This window comes from Cydia strobilella, chromosome 15 (genome assembly GCF_947568885.1).
Source record: "Cydia strobilella chromosome 15, ilCydStro3.1, whole genome shotgun sequence".
Taxonomy (NCBI): Eukaryota; Metazoa; Arthropoda; class Insecta; order Lepidoptera; family Tortricidae; genus Cydia; species Cydia strobilella.
In genome coordinates, this window is record NC_086055.1 from 12,855,346 (window position 1) to 12,881,520 (window position 26,175).

General features: G+C 35.7%; 1 protein-coding gene across 2 annotated transcripts in view; it reads right to left on the bottom strand.

Moving 5' to 3' along the window:
* Positions 1-224: 224 nt before the first annotated feature.
* The window catches only part of LOC134747559 (fasciclin-2-like), a 37,849-nt gene continuing 11,898 nt past the window's right edge, over positions 225-26,175 (bottom strand). The window contains exons 2-16 of one of the 2 annotated variants that reach the window (XM_063682126.1): positions 10,852-10,999; positions 9,815-9,984; positions 9,481-9,614; positions 8,535-8,681; positions 7,927-8,067; positions 7,345-7,494; positions 6,569-6,714; positions 5,881-5,993; positions 5,281-5,428; positions 4,759-4,978; positions 4,212-4,489; positions 3,754-3,865; positions 1,898-2,063; positions 1,033-1,210; positions 225-501 (exon numbers count right to left, since the gene is read on the bottom strand). In XM_063682126.1, the coding sequence (XP_063538196.1) occupies positions 375-501; positions 1,033-1,210; positions 1,898-2,063; positions 3,754-3,865; positions 4,212-4,489; positions 4,759-4,978; positions 5,281-5,428; positions 5,881-5,993; positions 6,569-6,714; positions 7,345-7,494; positions 7,927-8,067; positions 8,535-8,681; positions 9,481-9,614; positions 9,815-9,984; positions 10,852-10,999 (2,378 nt within the window). In that variant the 3' untranslated portion in view covers positions 225-374. Of the gene's footprint in view, positions 502-1,032; positions 1,211-1,897; positions 2,064-3,753; positions 3,866-4,211; positions 4,490-4,758; positions 4,979-5,280; positions 5,429-5,880; positions 5,994-6,568; positions 6,715-7,344; positions 7,495-7,926; positions 8,068-8,534; positions 8,682-9,480; positions 9,615-9,814; positions 9,985-10,851; positions 11,000-26,175 lie in introns of those variants that run through there. The other variant, XM_063682127.1, reaches the window with a different exon arrangement.

Here is a 26,175-nt window from a genome sequence, read left to right on the forward strand (position 1 = left end):
ACTTAGGAGTGTTTTCCCGTGATGGCGCCCATGGTCTTGTTGTACATCAGCTCACTGTGACCGGTCGTGTAAAGGTCAATTTTACGAAATTGTTCGTGCACGATATCGGTGGTTCATTAAAGCTACACTTAGGAGTGTTTTCCCGTGATGGCGCCCATGGTCTTGTTGTACATCAGCTCACTGTGACCGGTCGTGTAAAGGTCAATTTTACGAAATTGTTCGTGCACGATATCGGTGGTTTATTAAAGCTACACTTAGGAGTGTTTTCCCGTGATGGCGCCCATGGTCTTGTTGTACATCAGCTCACTGTGACCGGTCGTGTAAAGGTCAATTTTACGAAATTGTTCGTGCACGATATCGGTGGTTCATTAAAGCTACACTGAGGAGTGCTTCCCCGTGATGACACCCGTGGTCTTGTTGTACACCAGTTCTCTGTGGCCACCGTTGTTGGGCCGGTCATCAGCACGTTCGCCTTCTGTCACAAGCAGCCCTTTCTTATCCCTGAAATTATGAAAAGCGTTTTTACTAAAGTTCAACTTAAGTCCATACATGACTAGCACAAAACACCAATCTTATATTCTGATGTTGACATGAAAAAATGTTCCCGTTTTTCTGATATAGATGGCGTAGATTAGGTACCTGGATTTTTGTTATTTATATTTGTCTGAAGTGGGACTGGGCAGGTCACGTATGCCGCATGCATCCGGAGGTGGGCTAGTATAGCCACCAAATGGATGCCGCAAAATAAGCGCGGACGTGGCAGGCCCAGGCGGAGATGGCGGGATGACTTAGACACCTTCACTAATAACTGGCCGGAAAAAGCTCAACAACGGGAGTCATGGAAATCAATGGGAGAGGCCTTTGCCCAGCAGTGGGACACTACAGGCTATTAAAAAAAAATTGTCTGGCTTAGTGTTTCGGAACGGATTAAATAGTCTATCGATCTGGATTTATTTAAGTATGTAATTCGTATACTTTAAAAACTTGTTATCGGCCGCTTCTAGTAGTATGTAGGTAAACCTACATACTTACCGGGAATTAAGGTTGTCAGTTTTCTTCTTATTCTTCCTAAAGTAGCAGCTCGCTATGATGCCCTGCTTCCTCCAGCACAGCAGTAGCAAGTCCAACACTAGAAGACAGAGGAACACCACCACCACAGATATGCCGATGACGGCGCCCGCTGACAGTAGGCCTACGCCGAATATTTTTGCTAGAAACAAGTGTTTAATTTTATAAAATGTGCGTTTGTTCATGGAATGCTTTTATTCTCATTTTTGTTGTGTTAAAAATTGCAGATGCACACCGAAGTGGGATCATAGGTACACTGAATATGTACCAACAATAGCAGTTTTAAGTTTATAAATTGCCTTCGCTTATACTTGTTTTAACAAAAGTGATAGAGTGGGCTCTTAGTTTTTTTTTTGTAAGTAACCTGCTACACTTAATTATTCCTTTCACTTCTTAGTAATCAAATCAATAACGACGAAAATATTGTTTTTTAATTGTAAGTACCTAATGAGTAACCGTGCGTGCGAAAAACTTTAGGGTAGATAAATAATAGTTAGAAAAATTTAGAGCCCACGCGAGTTTTCCAAGTCATAATGAGGATAAAAATACCCAATCGAAAACTATTAACGTACTTAAAGAATTTTAGGGTTTATTCTCGTTTTATAGGAAATAATTTCATGAAGTAGGTACCTACCTATTTATTTAAATTAAAATTTTGTAAGAAAGCACTTAAATTTGATTAGGTATAATCCTGTTGGAATAAAAGCTTAGTCCTACCTTTTAAAAGTCATGAATGACAATAATAAGAAAATTAAATCTCCTTTATGAAAATGAATTTTGGAATTATTATTTTATGGAATGGAAGGACACTGTTTAGTGTATACGTTACCTGGCGTCTTTATCTCCTTATACGTGTAATCCGAGTAGCCTTGAGAGTTGTGTGCACTTATTCCGAACTTATACTTAGCGTTCCTCTCCAACTTCTCTAACGGGAACGCGGTATCTGTCACATTGTCTTTTTGGCAGAGCGTGTGGTTGACAATTTCACCGATAAACTGAAACATTATCAAAATATATCAATTAAGTAAGTGATTGTGTGAAAGTTTGTTTGAAAGATCGGTATCGTGATTAAGGGTAAAGCCACTCGAGTGTAATTATTTGAGTTGTGAATCGCGTAATTTCGGTGGCTCAATATCTGCTGCATTCGGTTTCATACAAAACGTCTGGCTTCACCCTAACTGTTGCTCGACAGAACACTTGTAATACATAACTCTAGTGCGACAAATTATATTTATCATTTATTTATTGTATTGTCATGTACATAATAGGTGTTACATAATATAAAGTCAGATCATGACACCCTGTAAGGGCACACAATAGTAATATTATTCTAGGCTAATTACATTTTCTTATTAGTAATCAATTTAAATTAAAATAAAATAAATGACCGCAAATCTTAAAACTAAATCTAAGAATATATCGTCAAAAATAATTATATTGGTAAATGATTAATTGAATTGATTTGTCAGTTTATTATTAATAGTTATTATTTTAATTTATTGATGTCGTATAATAATAAGTAGGCTATAAATCGACTAATCCATTTTGCGACAAACGTAGTGTTGTGTGGTAGTGTATTATAAAGAAATTCGACAATATACTAAAACTTTTCTCATTCAAACATACCAGAGCTTAAATATGTATTACCTAATATCGGTACCTAACTAAACATTTGCATAGCCACGCCGCTAATAAGTAGCAACGCGTTATTAGACTTTAATTATTAATTGGGTCACTGTAAATTGTTTACACTGGTAACATGACATAATACAGCAGCATGTAGCCCCACAGCACTTCTGAGGTCCACATAATGAAGGTCAATTGGTTTAGATACTTGTATATAAGACGGGTTTACCTAATTTCATGAACTGTTAAATTTAATTTGCATGGTTATTGCGTAAGGATATGGGTCACTGAATGTTATGAAATAGGAGACGGACCATAAAGTTATGGTAATTGTCGAATGATAAATTAATCTTCGCTTAAAGTACTTTCGGCTCCATTAAGTAATTGTATTGAACGGTGATATGTTTAATGTAGGTGCACATATTTTCATAAGTAGGTACAGCAATAGCATCATATTTTATTCTCATTGAATATCAAAATATCAAATATCTTTATTTTGCATAAAATATGGTACAAAAGATGGACTTATCAATTAAGAAGCATGCATGTAACACGTATTTTCAAATGTTTTGCATAAATTTTCGTCGTTGCCCTTGTAAATTAAGCTTGTAGCCTTGTAGTATACTTAGTTAAAAAGGTATAATTGACAGTTATTGACAATAGTGTTATAGTGGAATTTAGAAGTGTCTCGAGTCTCGACGTTATCATTGATCGAGGCATGACAAACACTGACAATGTGCAAGAATATATTATTAAATATGTTTTTTTATACCACGTCGGTGGCAAACAAGCATACGGCCCGCCTGATGGGAAGCAGTCACCGTAGCCTATGGACGCCTGCAACACCGACCCTTTAAAAACCTGTACAGTTCTTTTCGGTCGTGTTTCAATTTATCGCCACTCGTTGCGAATTTCCTACCTTTCGCGCTTTTCGTAAAGAACGTCTTAAAAAGTTTATATATTTTTTCCAGTAGGCATGTGTAAAATACCAACAAATCGCGATCCCCAATAACTATTTCACGGTTCCATATTACCATTGACGATCGGATAAGCACTTACCGGACAGAACTCGACGCTGTAATGGTCGATGGGTTCGCCGTTAGGCTCGGGCGCCTTCCACCTGAGCTTGCCTTGATTGCCCCACACCTCTGTGGGCGGTTCAGGAGCGGACCTGAGGCATTTTGATATTGCTATAAGAAAAGATAGTTTAACAAGAAATAGGGTAAATTATCTTTGATCTGAATGGTTGAACCGATGTGTAGTCGTCAATTATTCATAGGCACATAACTTTTGCAAAAAAATAATATGTATTTTGCATTTACCGGGTGGTAGCATGGAAATAAAGAAATTGGGGAAAGTGCATAAATGATATTTTCACAGCAATCTGTTTTTGGCTGTCTACGAAAATTATAAAAAGATCGTGAAGTTATCAAAAACAACGTTGCCTATTTTTGTCACAAATCCTTAATTCAACCGAGCACAAGCAAACTTATTCATAAAATAAAACAAGTCCTTACGATTCAGGTGTTACAAATTCGAACGGCTGCGACCACTCGCCATCACCAACCGCATTTTGGGCTGCGAACTTTATCGAATACGTCCTATTGGGCTTCAGCCGGTCTATTGTAAAGTTCCTTTCCACGCCGCAATAGCTTATGTTATGGTGGCTGGAGATGGCGTAGTTCTCCACAAGGTCGTACTCTGCGACGTAGCCGCGTATGGGGGCGTTGTCTGCGGCGTCCGGCCCTTGGATTTGGAACGTTACGGACGTTGCTGTCATGGTTATGATTGTTTTCTGTAAGAATAATTTATCACACAGTTGTAATAGGCGCAAAGGAAAGATTGTACTGGATGTAGCTTAAGAAAGAGTCTGTAGGTTTTTAAATTGAATAAGACATGTATTTGTACTCTATACTCTTAAAGTTTAAGGTGTATAATAATATTAATAGTGTAACCCGTACATTTCATTAAATTCCAAACCTCCCAAATATCGGAAGGTCCACGTACGGTGAAAAACGGACTTAAATAAAAGAAATGCATCTATGATTACAAGTACGTACTTACATTCTTGATAGCCGTCGGTTTGAATGCTTCTCTTAAGTATATTTTCTTCGTAGTATTTCCATAAGGATTGACAGCTGTGCACTCGTACTCCCCATACTTATTAGCGTCAATTTGCAAGGATAAGTATTGCTCTGAACTGCCATCACTTAGTTCTTGCAGTCGTTTATTCACTTCATCGTGTTCAGCTGTAGTTGTTTCGCGACTTTCACTTCCAAGGAACCTGATAAAAGTTGTAAGAATTCTAATGAATTAAATGGGTAGCAAAGTTATCTCTGGAATTTATTACTAAAGTGCACAGCGAACAATATTGGTGAATGTATATTTTTTATATGTCTTGGTTATTTGTGATACTTTCTTGAGGATACTTGTAAATTGATTAATTTTATCGCTCTCTATTATTTTATGTGCCTAAGTTGTCAATATTCTTTTTTTTATGAAACCATTTTCTTTATTGTTTTTTCAGTGTAAAAATTTGACCCGAGTAAAGCTGTCTAACAATAGCTAGTTACTTCAATATCATACTTCCATACTATTGTGGACGGCGGGTTGCTTGCGTGGACGCAGCTCAAATTGACCGTGTTGTTGTGCCAGCCCCAAATGGTCTCGTTTTGTACGGGGAAATATGGCACGTACAGGACGGTCAAGTACATTTCCTGGGTAACGTTGTTGACTGCAAAACGGCAAAAAATACTTATAAACTTAGTAAATATAGTATATATTGCTACAAAAATATAAATAAATATTTTTTTTTTCAAATAGTCTCCTTCTTTTGTTTGAAAGAAAGAAAATAACTTAATTTTGCATGAAATATGGTACAAAAGGTATGGTTCTTTGAAGTCTGTTAAAAAACGGAGTGTACAGTCGCCATCAGATATATCGGAGCAGCCGAGGCGCTCACAATATGTGAACACGCCTCTATTGTCAGGGCGTTAGAGTGCGTGTTCAGATATTGTGAACACGTTGTGCGCTCAGATATATCTGATGGCGACTGTACATATACAGGTTTTTAAAGTGTCTGTAACTCATATGAGTCATATGCGAAACTCCTGGAGCAATCGTCTATACTCTCTATACCTACAGATGTGGAAAAGGGAGCCTTTCCAGAAACAAAAGCCAACTAACCTGCATTAGCTGCACTGCATCTGAAAATGCCCTCACAGGGTCTGGAGACGTTCATAATTGTCAAATATAGCTCCGAGCTGTCCGGTGTTGGGTGCATGACGGCTGTTGACACCCTGATTAAAAAAAAAGCTAAATTATGGTAACTTGATTATTATTATTTATTTATATTATTTAATTTTAATAATGTGTAACTCTATGGATGTAATATGTAATCCGAAATAAAAGCTTTTTAATTTTAATTTTTTAATTTAATTATTATCGCATGGCTTTATTTATTTATTTGCCAGATAGCATTTCAGAAGCTTCGCATTGGACGTCCCTTGCTGGGTTTTAAGGACTGCGTGAAACGCGACATGGTCGTTTTTGACATCGGGACACACTTGAGGGTGGGAGGAGCTCGCGTCAGATCGCGATGAATGGAGAATTCACGACAACGCATGGTTCTAAGACCTTGCCTCAAAACGCGCAAAGATGCACAATCCACCAGAAGTTGCTGCCGACATGGGTCCTAACTTCAGCTGCCACAAATGCGGTCGCAAATTCCGGTCCCGCATTGGCTTATACAGCCACGGGAGACGTTGTCCCTCGCATACAGACGCTGCATAAATCATCTGTCAAGATGTTAAGTGCCTCATGATGATGGCTTTATTAATATTAAACGTTATATATCTGTACAGAAAAACTACACCTTTGATCTGTCTCTAATCCGTCGAGACTGGTCTCTATAAGAAGTTCAGGGGCAGGCACTCCGGTAGCCTTGCAGGCGATCTGTGCTGCGTTGCCTTCCACGACGGTGACGTTTTCCAGGGACGTTATTACTGGAGGCACTTTGACCTAGTAAAATAATATTAAAACATTTGCTATAGAAATTAGGTTTAAATAAAAATCTTCGACTCGGAAATGATCTCTACATAGTCATGGCTTACTGTGTCAATTTACTCATAATTCATTGGTGACATTAATTGTAAGAATTCAAGATACACCAAATCCAGTAGTATTTAGTAGGTACATTTCTTACATTTATATAGGGATCGGATTATTGGTGATGTCTAGTCTAAGTATTTCACACTTCTGACTCGACGTATTAGCCCATTAAAAAGTATTGATAGGTATTTTGTAACAATTTTTTTCCAGCGGATCCTTAAGTATACATCGGACACGTGGCCAGATGACTTTTAGAAGCACATTGTGGGTGGGCATGGTGGATGGAAAACGGGGTAGTGGATATCCACCGACCCAGTAGGTCACTATGGTAAAGAAGGCCTGCCAGGTATCACACAGGCACCAATTATTAAAATAGTGATAGTGAAAAATTGTACAGATTTGCGTTGGTGCACAAAAGAACTTCATTTAGTCTCGACCCTCAGTCGTGAGGAAACAAAGAAGAAAAATAACAATACGAAATGCCATAGGTATAGCAAAGTAAAAAAGAAAAGATTATCCTTATCGGGCAGATATACTTACACTAATGGAAACTTTTATAGCTGCACTATCCACAGTGTTTGCTGCGGTGCATACATATGTCCCTGCATCTTCTTTTTTGATGCTATCAAATTTTATTGTATTAACCATTGGTATCCACGTCGAGTTTGCATTCTCCAATGGATTTCCGTACTGAAAATAATGACAAACCATCGATAATATTATAGAGAAATAATAGAAGTTTCGTTCGCCAGTAGCAGAAGACAAGATTTTTGTTAAGCTTTTTAATTATACTTTAAAAACTGTTGATTTCCCTTTTTAGGGCACCGTACCAAAAAGGTACAAAAGGAACCCTTATGGTGCGACTCTGTCCGTCTGTCTGTCTGTCTGTCTGTCAGATTGCTAAATATCTCGAGAACTACTGAAGCTATCGATTTGAAATTTGGAATAGTTATGAGCAGCGTTAACCTTAACACATTGGACGTGTAATTTTTTTCATATACAATAAGCTAACTTAAGGTTTTTAAGCACTTTCACACTGTATAATATTATATTCAGAACTTATTAGGTATGTAGATTCTACATTATTGTTATGTTATGGATGTAAAAACAAGTAAATCACACCTCATCAGTAATCTTGGTCCAGGTATATTCGGGGTACGGTATGGCTTCCGCAAGGCACTCCACAACCACTGAGTTGCCGACAACTATGGCCTCCGGAGGAAGGTTAAATTTCGGTTCGAATATCACTGGTCTTGCCGCCGCCTGTGAAAATAGTGTTAAATGTTTAGACCAGACGTTTGATGGTATTAAAAAAACCTGGAAAAATTAAAATAAAATAAAAGGTTTTGATTTCTAGGCAATTTGTGGTTATGCTTATTTGTTTTACCATTGGCTGACTATGATCTACTAATAGTTATTCATAAATAAATACTAAAACTTCATCTCGTGCAAAAAAAGTAAGCCAAGCTTGCCCAAAACGGAATGATTGACTATTCCACTAACCGCAACTCCTTAGGTAGAAGCAGTCAGCAAAGGAATTCGGTGTGCGTCACAACATATACGACATACGTTCGTATAAGTACTAATTGTTTGACTATTGCATCAATATAATTTAACGGATGATAACTTTAAATATGGTACCGCCAGCTGTCAGCGAATATTACCTCAACTTTTCATATATATAATAAGTGTAATAACAAATGCAACTTTAAAGCAATCAGTATATTTACCTGTACATTTATACGTATTGGTAATGAATCCCCTATGATAATGTTATTGACTGTACAGTTGTAGTACCCAGCGTCTTCTCTAGTCACATTTCTGATAAGTAGGCCATATTCAGGCAATATCTTGTACTTTATGTCGTTGACCAAAGGCTAAAACAACAACTACACTTATTAACGCCATTAAACGCAAGTAGCAAGTAGCAAATATGTGACGTTTTCAACTAAAAGGTACCACATTGTCGCTTGTCGATAAGGTTGATTTTGAATTGAAGCTATATGGAAATAGCGCCTTATTGACAACCGACAATAAGTACCCTTTTAGTTGAATATGGCACATATATGAACTCGCAAGGAAAACTAATCATTGTTGAAACAGGCCCCAATGTGAAGGCCATCAGCCACACTTACCCCGCAGCCATCTGTATCCAGCTTACAATTATAAGGCAGTTAGAAAAAGAAAATACGTATTAATTCTTGATGCATCCTTAGTTGCATTGAGACCACATTAATTCAAGTTCATATATGTGGCAGTTAACCTTTTCGACGCCGTTTCAAACACAAAAGCAGTCATCCAGACGCCACGTCACCGAAGTGTCAAAACTGAAATTGAACTTTATGCATATGTACGAGTATGTAGGTCTATGTTGCTCTGTGGTTTATGACCGATTAATCGGTCTTTTGCGTTGAACCTACGCTGCGTATATATCGGTCATTGCACATTGGCGTACAAAAGGATAACTATTTGATTGTAGGTAGACAACATTTTGTATATTTGTTTTTACAAAAAGGATGCCGAAGACCTAACAAAGAGGAAGAGACAAAGCCGGAAAGGGAACTGTGATGCAACTAGGATAAACATCATTTATTGAACTCTATCACCTTGGTAATAAAGGTGACGGATGGTTATTACAGCTACCGAAAACAAGTTAGTAAATAAAAAAAATCATACCACATCCGCTCGATCTGTGATTCGGTACCAAACTATCTCGTAGTCTGCGATTCCTCGCACTTCGCATCTAACTATCGAGTCTTCCCCGATGATTATATTCTGATCCTCAGTTGTGTTCACAAAGTACGGGCTATCTAGAAACAAATTAGACGTAATAAACATATATTGTGGGGCTCGTTTTGTATAAGATGTCTCATGTGGCTCTGTATCACTATTTGTCGCTATTAACATAGTTATAGCTGTTCGTTTTCCATGTAAAGTAATGTAAATAAATAATATTTTTTATTTATTTATATAATTATAACGCCACATGACTAAAATAAATAATACGTACCATATGCTTCAATATTATAAGTCTGGCTATACGTATTTCCTTCGAAGTTCGTCTGGCACGTGTAGTTTCCTGCCATGGACTTGCTAATGCTCCTCACCACGAGGCTCAGTATACCCGTGCCGTTGTGCTCTTGAATCTCCGTGTATATGTTTGGATTGCTCGAATCTGGTCTTAGAGAAACAATCATTTATCTAATTAAATAAGTACTGCCTTTAAACACCTATACTGTACCTATAGCTGATGCAATTTTAAGACCATGACAATAGAATATATGATTCTATTGTCGTCTTAAGATTGCATGTTATAAGTTAATGAGCATCTTGATTCTTAATATATCAATGTGAAATATTTATCAGTACGGTTTTTACTCACTATTATTTTTAGTCGCTTTTGGCGACATGTTTCGGATTCTTTGGGAATCCATCCTCAGGCACGAGTGTCCGCGGCGGTTGTACGTCGTGCACTGCCCGGTGCCCGCGCCGCCCGCCTCGTCGCTCGTTGCGCACGCGCTGATGGGGCGGGGGCGGGGGGCGCGGGGCAGTCCGCAGATGGAGTCGTCAAGTGAAATAATAGTGAGTAAAAACCGTACTGATAAATATTTTGAAATATGTCTCACGATAGTTTAAGTGTGATATCAATGTGAGTTTATGATTTCCATACATACGACTGCTTAGTATGACTAGTAGTAGTATGAATGAGCAGTAGTAGAAGTGAGCCAGCATGATTATTTCATTATTATAACGCATAAATTACTCGCTAGATATCCTCATGCTTATTACTTCTAAAAAATAATTATGACCCCGTCTAAGAAGCTGCCTCTGCCCAGTAGAGGGACATATAAATAGGTAGGTACGTAGGAAACAGGTTAGAAGACCTTCTAGAAAATACTTATAGTTAATTAGAAAAATAAAGAACGTCTCGCTTAACATTTTTAGCATAGCAGCACGTGAGGTGATTGTGGGGACTTGCCCATTTAAAAATACAACAGATATTTTTGTTGATAATGATATTTAATGTGATGCAAAAAATATTCTTACCCATTGATTGCGTTGCCGTCCGGGTCTAGCCATGTCAGATGCTTCACCGAGTACCCGACTTCTTTGCATTCGCAGTTCTTAACAAAAGTGGAGCCTGTCGTGCCTGTATATTTTTCATATCCACTTCCGATAAAACATGCTGCACAGGCTGAAAAATAAATATTTCAGCTTCATTAATTTCATTATACATATAGTTGAACTACATATGGCGCCGTACTGCTTCGTATATTACCTATGCCACGTCGGTGGCAAGTGGCAAACAAGTATATCGGTATATACAACAAGTATGTAGTAGGTTACCATAGGCTAAGGACGCCTGTAACTACCTATACATATGGTTTGGAAATCGGGACTTAGGTAGGTCGGGTTGCACCAAACCGTCTGTCACCGTTTTAGCGTTCGCTAAATTTTATTGTATGGGAAGTTTCATAGTTCTCTTGGTGCAACTGGCCCTTAATCGCCTATTAAGTTTTAAAATTACCTCCGACTACAGAGAGAAGTTGAGGAAAGCTTCCAAAATTTTGGGAGTGCTCGGAAATATCAGAAAAAAATTACAGGAAACAAAGGAAACTTCCATTTTTGAAATGGGAAATTTTAGTTTCTGTACAAAAGTATGAGGTTTCCGAATTTTGAAAGTGAAAATTTCGCAATTTCGGAAACTTTCCGACGGCATCAGTGGCAGTTGTGTTTGTAAAGAGCTAAGTTGAACTACTAAGTGAAACTAAAAAGGTTAGACTACGGTCCCAAAACAGGAATTACTGTTTCCCGTAAATAACATCATGCTTGTAAAAATTAAATTAACCCTTAACCACCTACGCAAGGTCTCTCAGACCTTTGCAAATACAAAATAGTGAATAACTCAACACGTGTTTATTGCACGGACCTCTGTGACCCTGTACCTTTCCCTGCAGCCGTCTCAGTGCCGGCCATGTGATCGATGCCTTCGGACGTGTGTCTTTGTGAATTTGGTGAGCAAAAGACTGTCGTCGGTGGTCTCAGCGACCTTGCCTAGGTGGTTATATACTATATCTCGCTGGTCTCTGAGACCTTGCCTAGGAGGTTACGTTTATTTTTATGGGCTTGTAGTTTTTAATATTTTAACGCATTTTATGTTTTTTCTTTGTAAAATTGTTATGCCTGCACTCCACTAATAGGGGATGGAGGGTAAAAGTTACAAATTTCTTAATTATTATGATCTTTGTATAGAAATCATATAGGCTTCATACCAAATATTTTATCTCTCTAGGACATCGGGAAGTGCCCTGGGCACACTAGTTCTGTATAAGTATTTAGAACTGCACCCCCTTTATAACGGGGTACAGTTTTAGCATAGCAAGCGGGGGAGAGGGGAGGAGGGGTTACGGTACAGCGTTTTATGTAAACCGTAGGCTCATCAGGACATCAAGAAGTGTCCTAGTTTTACTTGTAATATGAATATAACTCTACCCCCTTTTTTAGAGGTGGGAGGGTGAAAGTTACAGATTTATTAGTTTTACTGTTCTATGTAGGTATCTAAAACATAGACTACATGGGAAGGTTCAGCTTTCTAGGACAGATATAATTAAGTATTGAATAAAATGTGTAAGTATTGTACATTTATTGGCTGTGCATTGGCTGCCGCGAAAAATGGCTATTTGAATAGCTTGCAATTTTATAATAATAATACGTTTTTATATAAAAATTATAGCTGATTAGCTAGAGTGATTATTGTTCTTTAAGATTTATTAATAAAAAAATATATCATGCAAATAATATTTTGTGATCCCTTGTCCCAAAGGATTGACAATGATTTTTTTGTTAAAAGTAAGAAAAATGTTATATGTTAAGTTCAAGCTATATGTTATTGATTAATGTTGTATCGGTATTTGTTAATAAATGCCTTCAACCAATAGATAGGTAAATATTATTTAATTGTCCCTCTAACATAATTCTTATAAATATTTTAGACCCATTTCAAATAGTGGTCTACCAGACCTTTCGTAGGTGGTTATGCTATAGAAATCGGACGTAGGTAGTTAAGGGTTAAAATATCTATAGTCCCTCGTTTATATTTAAACAAACTTTCAACGTTTCTTGCAAACATATATAGGTAGTTCAAGTTCTGACAAACGTTAGCAACGTTTGAAGTTTCGGTTATTGATTTCGTTTGAAGAACAAGATTTAAAAAGTTGTCCGGATCTTATTAAAGTTGGTCTAGACTTGGCACGCGGTACACCGTAATCAGACGGTTTCTAGTAATGACAGCCTAAAGTTTAGTTATATAAGTTCAGGTTTTAGTTATATAAGGCCAGGAAATGAATGCTCAAAAAAATGCTTGAAACACAATTTTTGACTTCGTAACTTTGTTTGGACTATTAAATTTGTTTGGACTAGTTAGGAGGTGAACATATCAAAAGTCCCCGGACGTAGCCCTTGAGCCGGGGGTGAGAGGGGGGTTTGAAGGATCCATTTTTCTGTTTTTCGATTATATCTCGGAAGCTATGCTATGTCTTAGCGACATGGCAACTTTAAAAAAATGAAAGGTGATTAAACTTGTTACAAGTCTTATTTCATCAAGTTTTTCGATATATTGTATAGTTTTTGAGATATCCGCTCTTGAAAGTTTATTTGGGGCTCTCAATTTTATCTACATTTTTGGACATTAGTTTTTTTTTCGGAATGGTGTCACTGTGATACCATAAATGAATTTAGCAACACGTACGCCAACGACACACAAATAAATTAACATTGACATAAAAACACAAACATTATTATACTATCAATAACTCTTTGCATTATCCATTTATTAAACCAACAAATACTTAATGAGAAATATTGTAATGTTATTGAGTTTGATTCAGACATACGAGTAAACTGGGTATCGTCGGCATAATATAGATGATTGTGGTTAGATATGATTTATGCACGAAGTGAAGATTATTAGATGAGTTGCAAATTATTTAATAATAATAAGACGTATATTGCGAACCATTATAAATAAGAGATGGGTTTCTAATGAGTTAGTATAGCTAATTACCAGATCACCTTCCGCTTCCCAAACACATTTTAATAGAACGCTAATCTAACTTTTTATTTATTGGTCATGCATAAAACAATATATAATGATTGTTCATTAAACAGGTTTAACAACACAAATATGTATACGCAAAAATGTGCAATCCGTAATTTTTGGTAACATTTTGGTAAAAATATTCGAGTTTTTCAATCATTTTTTTTTATTGCCCAAATGTCTATAAACACTTTTATTAAATTCCGTACAACGATAAAAAATGTATAGCACCTATTTCATTAAAAGCATTTTTATGGCGTAAAAAACGAAAATCTCAAAAATGGATATGGCACAAACGTATTCTTAGCCAACGTAATTATTTTTTATACGTTGGCAACGTATAAAAAATAATAGTGATAAGTGCCACTAGTTGCATTCAACTGTGAGAACTTGCGAGTAGCGCCGTTGAAATCCAATTCTCGGTTACATATTTATAAGCAGTTCAGAGCTTTATCATAAAAAAAACAATAGGTACCTTATTATTTACTTATCTATCCTCTAACAAATTTCACTTTTCACCCGCTGACATCGTAAGCCAATAAAAGTTGCTTTTATCCCTTATCGAACAGCGGGAAGCCTTAAGACAATCAGAAGGATCTAAGTTGCTGACCGTACGTCAGTATTGGATATCAGAGTGACATTTAATCAATCTACTCTGCTAGCATACCTATGCCTTCGGTATAGTTATAACTGGTATAAGTAGTATGAAGATATTATAAATTGTATATAATTTACAACTGTATGTTATTGTCACAATTGTATTGTTTTTGTTGCAAACGTTACGTAGTAAAGAACCGGTATAAGTAGGTTACCGGTATGTTTTTATTTCACTGGAGATGTTCAAACATAAAGTATATACATATTTAAATAATAATAAAACCTATACGGATGGCCTGTGTTGTGTAAAACAAATATATTTAACGTTCATATTCTAAAATAAATAATAACTGTATCGAGACGATTTAATAAAATACAAGGTACATGTAACATGGGTAGGTAGGTAGCTAATTAGTGGGAAATATACCTAAGCAAAATATAGTAAGTATAATAACGAGTGAAGTTAAATACACAGGTATCTACTAAAATTCAAGAGATATCTAAAAAAGTGTTTTATTTTTAATACAGTGAATTTGTAATTTTTAAATTGCGTAATATTAAAATTTAAAAACCTTTTCGTAAATACAACTAGCGCTACTTGTTTCGGACCAACGTTTGCATCGCACCCGCACAAAAATCTCCTGGCCCCAACGCTGACAATTGTCGGCTGACATTGACAATTCACTGTACATTGTTGGCCCAACAAGTAAATATTGACACTATGTACCGTCGTAACTTACCAACATACCAAAAGTCAAAAAAGTCAAAAGCATTTATTTGTTCAACATAGGTAAGGTACGTAAATACAGGTCTCAAATAATCATTGTATCACTATGTTGTGCCGTAAGGCGTACAATTTTCCATTTATGGACTGTGGCTGCATGCTGAGCACAGTTACCATCACTTATCAAAATCATCTAACAAAAATTCACTTACACTATAATATGCTTTGTCAATTAAAAATTTAAATAACTTACTTTTAAAACTTATCACGTCATCTGTATTTCTTAGCTCATTTGGAACCAACCAAGAAATTTGTACAGGAAATTGTCAGTGTCTGGTGGTATCCATTGTCAAGTTGGTGAAATAGGCGCTTTGAATTAGGATGCCCAATGCATCCGAAATGTGTTTGCTTTAATTGAGACAGCTAAACGTGAGTAAAAGTACCTATCAATATGACTCACAATATGAATTGTATGAATTTTAATTACGGTCGTGATCATTTATTTGATGTTTTACTGTGACCTAATTTTTAAGAAACCATAAAATTATCCTCAGTACTTTGATTTCATAGCAGTCATCAAAGTTTAATAACAGTTTCCTGGACATATATGGGTTAATAGGCGAGTTAAAGCATGTTATGAGGCGCGTGCCAACAAACTTATATTATGAAATGTTGTAGTTCTTACATCGTTGGTTTTAAGACTGTTTTTGCATAATTTACACGAAAATAACGTGGTTGGGCTATTAACAGGGGTATTTAGTGTAAATGCATCGTCGCATTTCCATTTATCGATTATAACACTATTTGTCACCATCATAACGCGGTTAGTGAAATAGCTATTAATTAGTATTGACAGCTAATTATTATTATTATATTATTATTTGTATCTCCTTTTGGATTTCACGGGCCTATAAATCCCGGTCTTTTGATAGGCTTGCGTGGGGATATAGATCCAACACGTAGAGGCCCCTTGGAGAGCTTTAATGTCATGTAGAACGCCTGCTGGAACCCGTTCACAGGCGCAACAATGAACCAAAGTTCAAGTTCATTTCTGAAATGTTATGCCTTCCTAAACTATACAGATAGGCCAATTCGAGTTTTAGTTATTCGATCTATTTCCGATATATTACTGTTGAAGAAATGTGACTTGACACTGACAGATCAGTAATATGTATATCGGAAACAGATCTAATAACTAAAACTCGAATTGGCCTGTTAGTTTAGGAAACGATGTTGAATCTAGGAGGTATTATATAGCGTTGGATTTTTTTAAGACGGGCAATAGGGAATCTGTACAGTTTCCATGAAAATTCGTTGTCTATGTTTTTATTTTAAATTAATTAATTTATTTAAATTCAATACACAAGAAATAAATAATCATCAGTCAAGTCTAGTTTACGGATAATTCCGGAATTATTGTATTTCCTGAAGCATGTGCCGCGAATGCCACGATACTATGAATCACGACATTTCGCACAAATACTTACCACAAGTTGAATAATGTATTGAGTGTTAATACTAATGTATTGTTTGTCGTTTTGTGTTTAGGACGTGTCTGACATTGTTATGGTAGTTATGTGAAATGTATGAAAAGCATAATGTAAGACATTGGAAGAATTGCAAGAAAATGTAATATTTTCTAAGACCTTTCATGACTTGAATTAAAGACTACAATGTCTGTATAAACATTTCTCAGAAAAAATATTTTATGTTACTACATATTTAAAACTTAGCGATCAACATTAAAAAATATAAAAAATCCTAATAGTTAAAATAAAAACTATTTTTTTATAAATACCATGAGAAAAACCACACATCAAAAAACATTACCCTCCTCATGAAATAAAACTATGAAAACGGATTATATCGCGTATATTGAATTTATAATACATCCTGACGTTTCGAACCCTTTACATATTTATTTTATTGCATAATGCAATTGATGTATTTTAGTTATTCGTAGACGTTAATATTGTAGTTTTCCTTCTTAAATATTATTGTACGTTCTGTAAGTTTGTCTATCTATCTAATTCGAATTTTCCACTCATTTACTCTAAGGTTAGCTGGAAGAAATCCCTTATAGGGATAAGCTCGCCTTTGTACCTAAATTTATATGAATTTCATGTTATCAATTTTTGTTTTGTACAATAAAGTGATTTACTACTACTACTACTACAATATTATTACCCTCCTCCTTTGGCAGTCGGGTAAAAATATAGAAATTTACACAAAAGTTATATTAATAACAATAATTTATTTTTAGTACCTACAGGCAAAACGTTTTAAAACTTTAACCCGGCCACGGTTAAGCAAAACTTCCTCCCGCTAAAATCATAATATTCGTAACTCATAACCCATGGAGTATTCGGGTAAAAATCAAGAACCGCTGTACGAGACAGCAAAGAAAAGTAAGAAAAACTGACGTTTTGACTACCAGAATAGTCACGCTAAGCGAATGCATTGTTGACCGCGGCCGTTCCCTGAGCCAGAAGAGGTGGTAAAAAAAGGGGTTGAAAGTTTGTATGGAGGTCAAACATTTTTTTGAGTGCGGAACTTGAATCTTTATATAAAGGCACAACGATGACTGCTCACCACAAAAGTACCCGAAGGGCTTCTTGCTGCAGAGGAAATACTGGGGCCGCCTCAACAGATTCCGCACAGGTCATGGCAGGTGTTATATGCGACACAAATGGGGATGGATAGAGAGCCCGTTGTGACTTGTGACTGCTGCCTTGAAGACCAAACTACCCAGCACATTGTTTAACGATGCCAAAAGAAACGTTTCCAAGGCAGCCCGGAGGACCTCTATATACCTACCAATCTGACACCTGACGCGATCGGTTGGCTGCGTTGGATGTCGACTTATATATTTTTTTTACTAGCCTAATTTAGTGTCCCACTGCTGGGCAAAGGCCTCCCCTCTTGTAGGGGTCTTAATTTTATTTTAAGCTAGGTACTTGAAACTTCGTAAAAAAATATTTAATTGAAAGATAATAAAACTAATTTCAGCATTTTTGAAAATTCATCCCCCGGTGGTAAAAATGGGGTTAAAAGTTTGTATGGAGATGATTTTTTTTTAATGGCATTTATATGCTAGGAACTTGAAAATGAAAATGAAAAAAAAAATGTAAAAGGGTTACCTATATTAAAATAGACAAAACTGATTTCACCGTTTTTGAAAAGTTTGTATTAATAAAGTTTGCATCGGAAGCGAACATTTTTAGGGTTCCGTACCCGAAGGTTAAAAACGGGATCCTATTCTAAGACTCCGCTGTCCGTCTGTCTGTCACCAGGCTGTATCTCATGAACCGTGATAGCTAGACAGTTGAAATTTTCACAGATGATGTGTTTCTGTTGCTGCTATAACAACAAATACTAAAAATTAAGAAGGCCGGTTTTTTTAAATAGTGGACTTGAAAATCTTTTAACAGGGCTGAGAGGGATTATATCGAGAACAATTTTTTTCAATTATAGGGGCTTGAAACTGCGCAGTTTGTGAAAGATAAATTTCATGCGTTGTATAATTTATTAACAAATGATTAACCATCCCTACATAAAATCATCACCTTTTGCTGCATAAAATAAAATAACCACCAACATACAAATCCACGCGTACGAAGTCGCAGGCAACAGCTAGTATTACAATAATAATGGAATACGAGTATATATTAGGTAGGTACCTATAAAGTTTAAGTAGTACCTAAACACTCTGGTCCCACAATACTTGTTAACTAACCTAAGTTGTTGTTGGCTATCAACTAAAATTTGTATTTTGGTTACCCTAAACTAAAACGTTTACCAAAGGAGAAGAGGAATAGAAATTCTTAGAACGTTTGTTTGTATTTTGCGTTACAAATAAATTGTAAGATTATCTCAAATAGTCGATCGCGTTTTCCTCGAAGGTTGAAATGGGTCACGGTGTCATTCGTATTGTGTTGAGTAGCGGTTAGATGTCTGAGTCTAATGACTCATTTGTGCACTAAAATTATACACTCGAAATATACTAACATATTTTATGCTCCCGGGTATGTCCATAAACTACGTCCGGACCCGGGTATGTCCTTAAACTATGTCCAAAAGAGAGGTATGGGCACTGCAAATGACATCTCGCTTTGTGTGGTAGGGCACAGGACAGCGGATATCATTCCAGATCTAGAGCAGAGCCCAACTGGGGAAGTACCTCCACCTTACAGAAAACCGCAGCCAAATAACACTAGACCCTACTCATAGTGTTGTGTTCGTGCCGGTGAGTAAGGTTGCCAGAGCTCAACGAGGGAGAGGAGTGTTAGGGTCGGCAACGCGCATGTAACTCCTCTGTAGTTGCAGGCGTACATAGGCTACGGAGACTGCTTAACATCAGGCGGGCCGTATGCTTGTTTGCCACCGACGTAGTATAAAAAAATGTTACCTATTTATTACCTAAAATTATACGAACAGTCGAACAATGTTTGGATATTTGTAGTTAAATGGGTTCTTCGAAATAAGTAACATTTTCGATGCAAATTTTAATGTGGAGGCAAATCAGGAAAAAAAAACTATCCAGATAAGTCTAAACTTATAAGAAAATCTAAAATAATAATTTAAAAAAAATCGTCTTATAGAAAAGTTAATTTTTTTCAGGATGACTTGGGTTTAGATGTAAAGCTTTGATTGGAAATAATAGACAATATACTAAATTACAATTATAGTATACAATTGTATTTTTTTCGTAGGTTGTTACGTTTTTATAATAATTTCCACGAGGTAGTAAAAAAGCCGATTTTCATGATATATTTTTTTTTATACTTCCAATACTATTGAAGTAAAGGTTACAGTTAATTTTGAAACAATGTCAAGTAAAGCAGAAGAATTAGAAAAAAGATCCAATATAATTCATCTAAAGTTATAGTTTTCCCCTAGTTTTCATTTTCCTATTGACTGCTATTTTATTGCACACAACTGTGCTAGCGGCAAAAAGATTATTACAATTATCATCGATTTAAAGTTTCACGATATATACACATCATTATTTACGAACGTCAGAGGTAATTTTAAAGCTTAATTATACGCGATTAACTCCCGTTATCGTAAATTAATATAATTATCATATCAAATAACCAAACCAGATTCTTCTATTAAACCAATCCAATATTGATCTTTGATTCAATGACAAGCTTACGTAACCAAAAAAAAACTTATTGCGGGGCCCAACAGTGCATGTTAAAGGTAAATATTGATAAGTGTTATGACACGTAGATATTATTATTGTGAGATATAAATAAACATGAGTGGCGTAATCATTTTCGCTATAGGTCGAAGGTTTTACTGATTTACGTTTTATGTTTAATTCGAAATTCTGGGATCAAATCCCGGTAACGGCATTTATTTGTGTTTATCACAAATATTCGTTCCTGAGTTATGGATGTTTTCTACACAAAGTATTTATGCACATATATGTATATGTACATAAGCTTATTGAGTTTAACTGTGGGACTAGGTCGATTTGTATAAGATGGTTCTAGGTATCATATTGATTGATTTATTTAATTGACTTCATAAAATTGGATTTCTGTTAATTACTATGTATGGTAAATATTTCTTTAGAAAATGATTAGAAATAAATAAAAATATTATTTATTGTGTGTTGTACTTACGGTTTAAGATGCAATAAGTTTAATTTCAAATTAAATAAATAAAACATGGGTATTGTATAATTGTATAATATAGGTACCTACATCATACATGAAATAGTGAGATAATGATTTCTTTAAAGACGATTAAAATAAAATAACCAAGAAAGAGACAATCAAACCAATTTGTCGTATGTGTCAGCGTCCTGTTTAAACCCTACTCTTAAATAGTCTAAATTTAACCGTGATTCACGTCAACCTTAACGTCCTTAACCAAATGTAAGTGATACAAGAAAATAAACGAGATTAAAGGTTGACATCAGCGTGTTGTAACAGCTATTTCTAGTGCTATTACCACAATTTACCGTGTTGCCTTTTTAAGAATGGTTAAGGGTCCCCGGCACGCTCGGTTCTCCATACAAACGTAGTTCCGCTCTCATTTTAATACGACTACTAGATTGCTCTGAAATTTTGTACTTACAATAAGATAAGATATATCTATGTCTGTAATTATTTAGTTTATGTAGCTTCAGATACCGTAGTATAAATAATACAGCGAATTTTAGTTTTTCATACAAAACTTGTTTTTGCTCTATTTCGTTTGTTTTATAAACTGGAGATATATAAACTAATTGCAGACCGAGATATATCTCATGTCATAGTATGTGCAAAATTTCATTACAATCTAACACGTAGTTTTAAAATGAGAGCGGAACTACGTTTGTACGGGAAGGTGCAATTCGGTCGAGCTTGCCGGGGACTCTTAACATACCCCGCCTGACGGGTGCGGGTGGTTTTAAAAAATGCGAGGACAAGTAAAACTTACTATATCGATAAAAATATGGCGTAAGACAAAACCGTTATGTATTCTTAAAATACATATTATATTCGCCTAATCAACTGAATTATTGTTTGATGTAATTTTAATTATTGTCAGAATGACGAGCCAATATCAGATATCGAATATTTAAATTTCATGCAAGTCTCCATTTAGGATATCCCCGCACTTAAACTATCGTGAGACATATTTCAAAATATTTATCAGTACGGTTTTTTCTCACTATTATTTTTAGTCGCTTTTGGCGACATGTTTCGGATTCTTTGGGAATCCATCCTCAGGCACGAGTGTCCGCGGCGGTTGTACGTCGTGCACTATCTAGGATATCCCCGTTCAGATTAGGGATATACATACATACATATTACTCAATGTTCTTAACTGTTGACGACTGTTTTATTTGATATTAACGTCACTCATTGGCGTCTATTTAAGTGTCATAGAAGTCGAAACTAACATGGTTTGACAATAAACGTGCAGAAAAAAATACCAAGAACATATCTTGGGAACAGCAATTTTTTAAAATTCTCTGGCACATATTTTGCTAGTCGCGCGCAGAGGCTAACATTTAATAACCAAAATTCGCTTCAGGAATTAAGAAAATTGTCATGTCAATGTCATGTTCTTAAAAATTCAATAGAACCCAAGGCCATATCCATTCAGCGCATCTCGTGTTTAATATCGCCAATATAATTTGGCTCGCCAACTAAATTCAACTTATTAGTTCATAATGGCACAAGGAAATTGCTTTATGTATAGTAACATAAAATCTCTTTTTGACTGTCACGCTGTGGGTAAAAACAAGTGGTTTTATTAGATACAGTACGAGTATTAAATTTCGTATTCGTAGTTCGTACTACAGTTTGTGTAGTTGTATACTTGTGGCCTTGTCCGTGCAATCATTTTAATGGGGATATATAATCCAAGTATTACTGAATAAAATGTTCATTACTGTCCCCGCTTCCAACGTCACAGGATATCATAAATTTAGGGATGTACTTTAAATAGTGTGCAGTGTCCAACCATTGGTACAAAATTTATATGATATTTATAGGTATATATTTTTTATATGTGCAAATCGATTTATTTTATTTATCCCTTAAAAAATTAATATATTATAAAATATTTTATTGCCTTATAAAAATATAACGATATTAAAATAAGTGTAAAAAAACCGGAGCTGCAGTAAAATTGTAAATTCAAAGACTCAATGCAGCATTTATCGTGTGTGAAAAAGTTGTTGTCACATAATAGACGTATTGAATAGCTACTACATCTCTATCGAGTGCAATTAAAGCCTCAGTGGTGACAGTAGTAGTGCCATTCAATTCCAACTAATTACCTAGTGCGTCGCTCTTATTTACTCACTTCGATGCAAGTGCACTAATGTCCAAGTACTAATAGCAATACTAAGCTGTCCTGACTGTTCCTCGTCCTCGTAAGTTCCCGCGTACGTGTACAAACACGTACAAATTTAATTTGAGTTTTAAACTCAGAAATAAAACAAAGTTCCAAATTCAAAAGCGCAAAAATTAGCCTGGGTCTAACTAGGATAAATGTTTCATCCGTATTATTATCGTGGAACATATCTTCGCAATAGTGCACAAGAATTGTTAGTACAAAAAGAAGTGAGGCTGACTGAAGCAGCAGGAGAAATACGAGCGTTTACGAGAAAATACGTTTGAGGATTATTCACTACATCTGTTGTGGAAACCACTTCTATGGTGGGGCCTGTAGACGGGCCATATTTTCACTGCAATATGTGGCTGGCAACTATTGGTATGAGAGGGACACCAATAGTTGCCGGCCACATATTGCAGTGAAAATGTGGCCAGTCTACAGGCCCCCTTAGAAAAGAGTTAAAAATATTTCACTTTATTGTTAGACAAAATCGATCGGAAATGCAATCCCCCTAACTTACCGGTTCGTTAACAGGAAAGCATCGGGAACTCGATTCAGGATTTAATGTTATTTCTCCCCAGCGGAGGAATTAGCACATGGAAAACATCCCCGGCCAGTATTACTTTCCCGGAGGTTGGAATAGACGTGAATAAACAACAATGTTTCTAGTTTGAGAATGGATATATTATATACCCTATTTATGGTTATTATTTCAACCTAAAAAGTCGAGGTTTTTTGTAAGTGGTTTATGTTTCTTTTGTTTGTTGTTTTAATTTTTGTTTTCTAGGTTTTACATTTTTTTGAATTTCTTTTTCTCTGTCTCCACTAACCTTTAGGCTATTAAGATGCATTTTACTAACACATCTATGGATTATGTCAGTCCGAACTAAACATTTTTTTTATTATGTTGGATGAGCTACGAGTATTTATTTAGATATTTTGGTAACATGGGTATGCTGCTTTTGATTTGAAAGCGAAAATACGAAGTTTGATAAGTAATTTTTCGATTCCATTCTCGAACAAGCGAAGTGTTACAATTTAATAAATTTGTACTAAATTGTTACAAGATTGTATAGTTTATTCGCTGCCCAAAATAAATACCTATAATAATATGTACAATTAAGATCGTCGTCATAACTCATAACTGTGAAAATATTTTCATTGCATTGAACATTGAGACTTTTAGAAGCTTATTTCAGGGGCCGTATCTAAGATGAATATTGACGAATATCGACAAACGCCAGTAGAAATATAGAAATGTATCGCGATGACAAATGCAAACGAAAAGTCACGAGGCCTAAGCATCTACTTACTCGTAACTAGATTCTCATCCCTGTCACTACCGGACTAGCACTGACACAATTATCTGACCGATTGTGAACTTTATTGCAACGTCATAAGGTCTACCAAATGGAAAATCAAGTATTGCTGTTATAATATTATATTAATTTAGAGTGCTTTATTGTACAATGTACACGAGGCGTCTATGCTTCGTCATGTACAACCCGTTTAATCTCCCTCAATAATTTCTCATCATAAATAATTTGGATCTCTAAACTTGCAGTCCCGCATTGATCTGTCTATTTCGTTTACGGTCAGATCATTTGACCCACACTATTTGTTTCAAATCAGAGCAATATGGACAATATAAATTACTAGCCGTTTTAGTGTTAGTTAAAACTATTACTTAAAACCCGAATCTTTGGAGTCAACATTTTTAAGACTGGCTAAATCTGGCTAGGCTTTGACTAGAGGTTGATTACTTATAATTTGTATGTATTTTAGAATCCGTTTTATTAGAATACTTCAATTTGAGTTCGAGTTATTTTAACCAATCAAAAAGCATTTTTGACTATCGGGCCGTATTTTTATCTCTCTGCCCCTTTGCACTCCCTAACTACCCTCTTATTACACCGACCTATCCGAGAAATAGAGGCTAAGAAATACAGGGAAAAACGACATAAAACACATTTCTCTCTACGGTCTAAGATAGCAGAGGGTCTACCGCGAACACCGAAGCTCGCAAATTACGGGCATCTTTTTTTAATTACGGTTTAATTGGACTATAAACCGAAAGATGTCCGCAATTTGCGAACTACGGTGTTCGCGGTAGGCCCTCAGCTCTTCTACAAGCATCTATAATAATAAATTTAATTGTATGATTTGTATGGCATGCGCGAGCGCCTTATTGAGGTGACATAAATATTGTCGTTACGGCGGCCGGCTCGCATGCGCGGCTCATTCGACCAATTACGACCTATTAGGTCTCAGGCTGAATTCAGGAACTTAAAATATAATGATACTTTTATATCAACATTATAGCAGCACGCTCTTAGCGCAATATTACGAGTGTGCGATGGTGACGCACTGTAGATATGAAATTGATATCATATAGTGCGTTTCTGAATCGGCCTCTTGTTTCTTCTTTACCAGTCATGCTATTGTTTTGTTTTTTAGATTATTGCACTGCAGAGTGACTTTTAATGGCAGTGAGAAAATAAAGTTAATTTATGTGTACCTAAAGAGTTGTGGTCACTTCGTTGGGCTGAATCTATTTCTCATAGCTGTTCAAATTACTTATATAAATGTTAAGACTAGAAAAGCAATATATATATATATATTGATATATAGGGATAATGAAGATGACAAATTATTAATTAAAAAAATCTACTCAAATAGACAGAAAATGAGTAATTTATAACAATAAGAAATGATAAAAAAGTACCCGTTTCAAATTTTTTTTTACTTTTACAATGAAAATTTAGCACCATTTGCTCCTTACATTTTATTGAAAAAAAGATAGCAACTGTAAACATAGACGCAATATTTCGCCATCAAAAGGCAAGGAGTCTATTGAGTTTGCAAATCTTAGTTTTCATGTACATTTTGCATGACATTTGCCCTTGATTAAAACGTGTAAAAAAGTGATCTAAATTAAATATAGCCATGGCGGCGTCATGTCATCAAACTTTCACACAAGCAAACTTTAACGAACTAAGATGACGTTAACAGACGGTCTGTAACTAGCCCTTACAGAAACCCTAGTGTAAATTTCATTTGATAGCGTGACGAATGTACGCGTTTGCGCTAAGTCTCATTTTGTATGGGA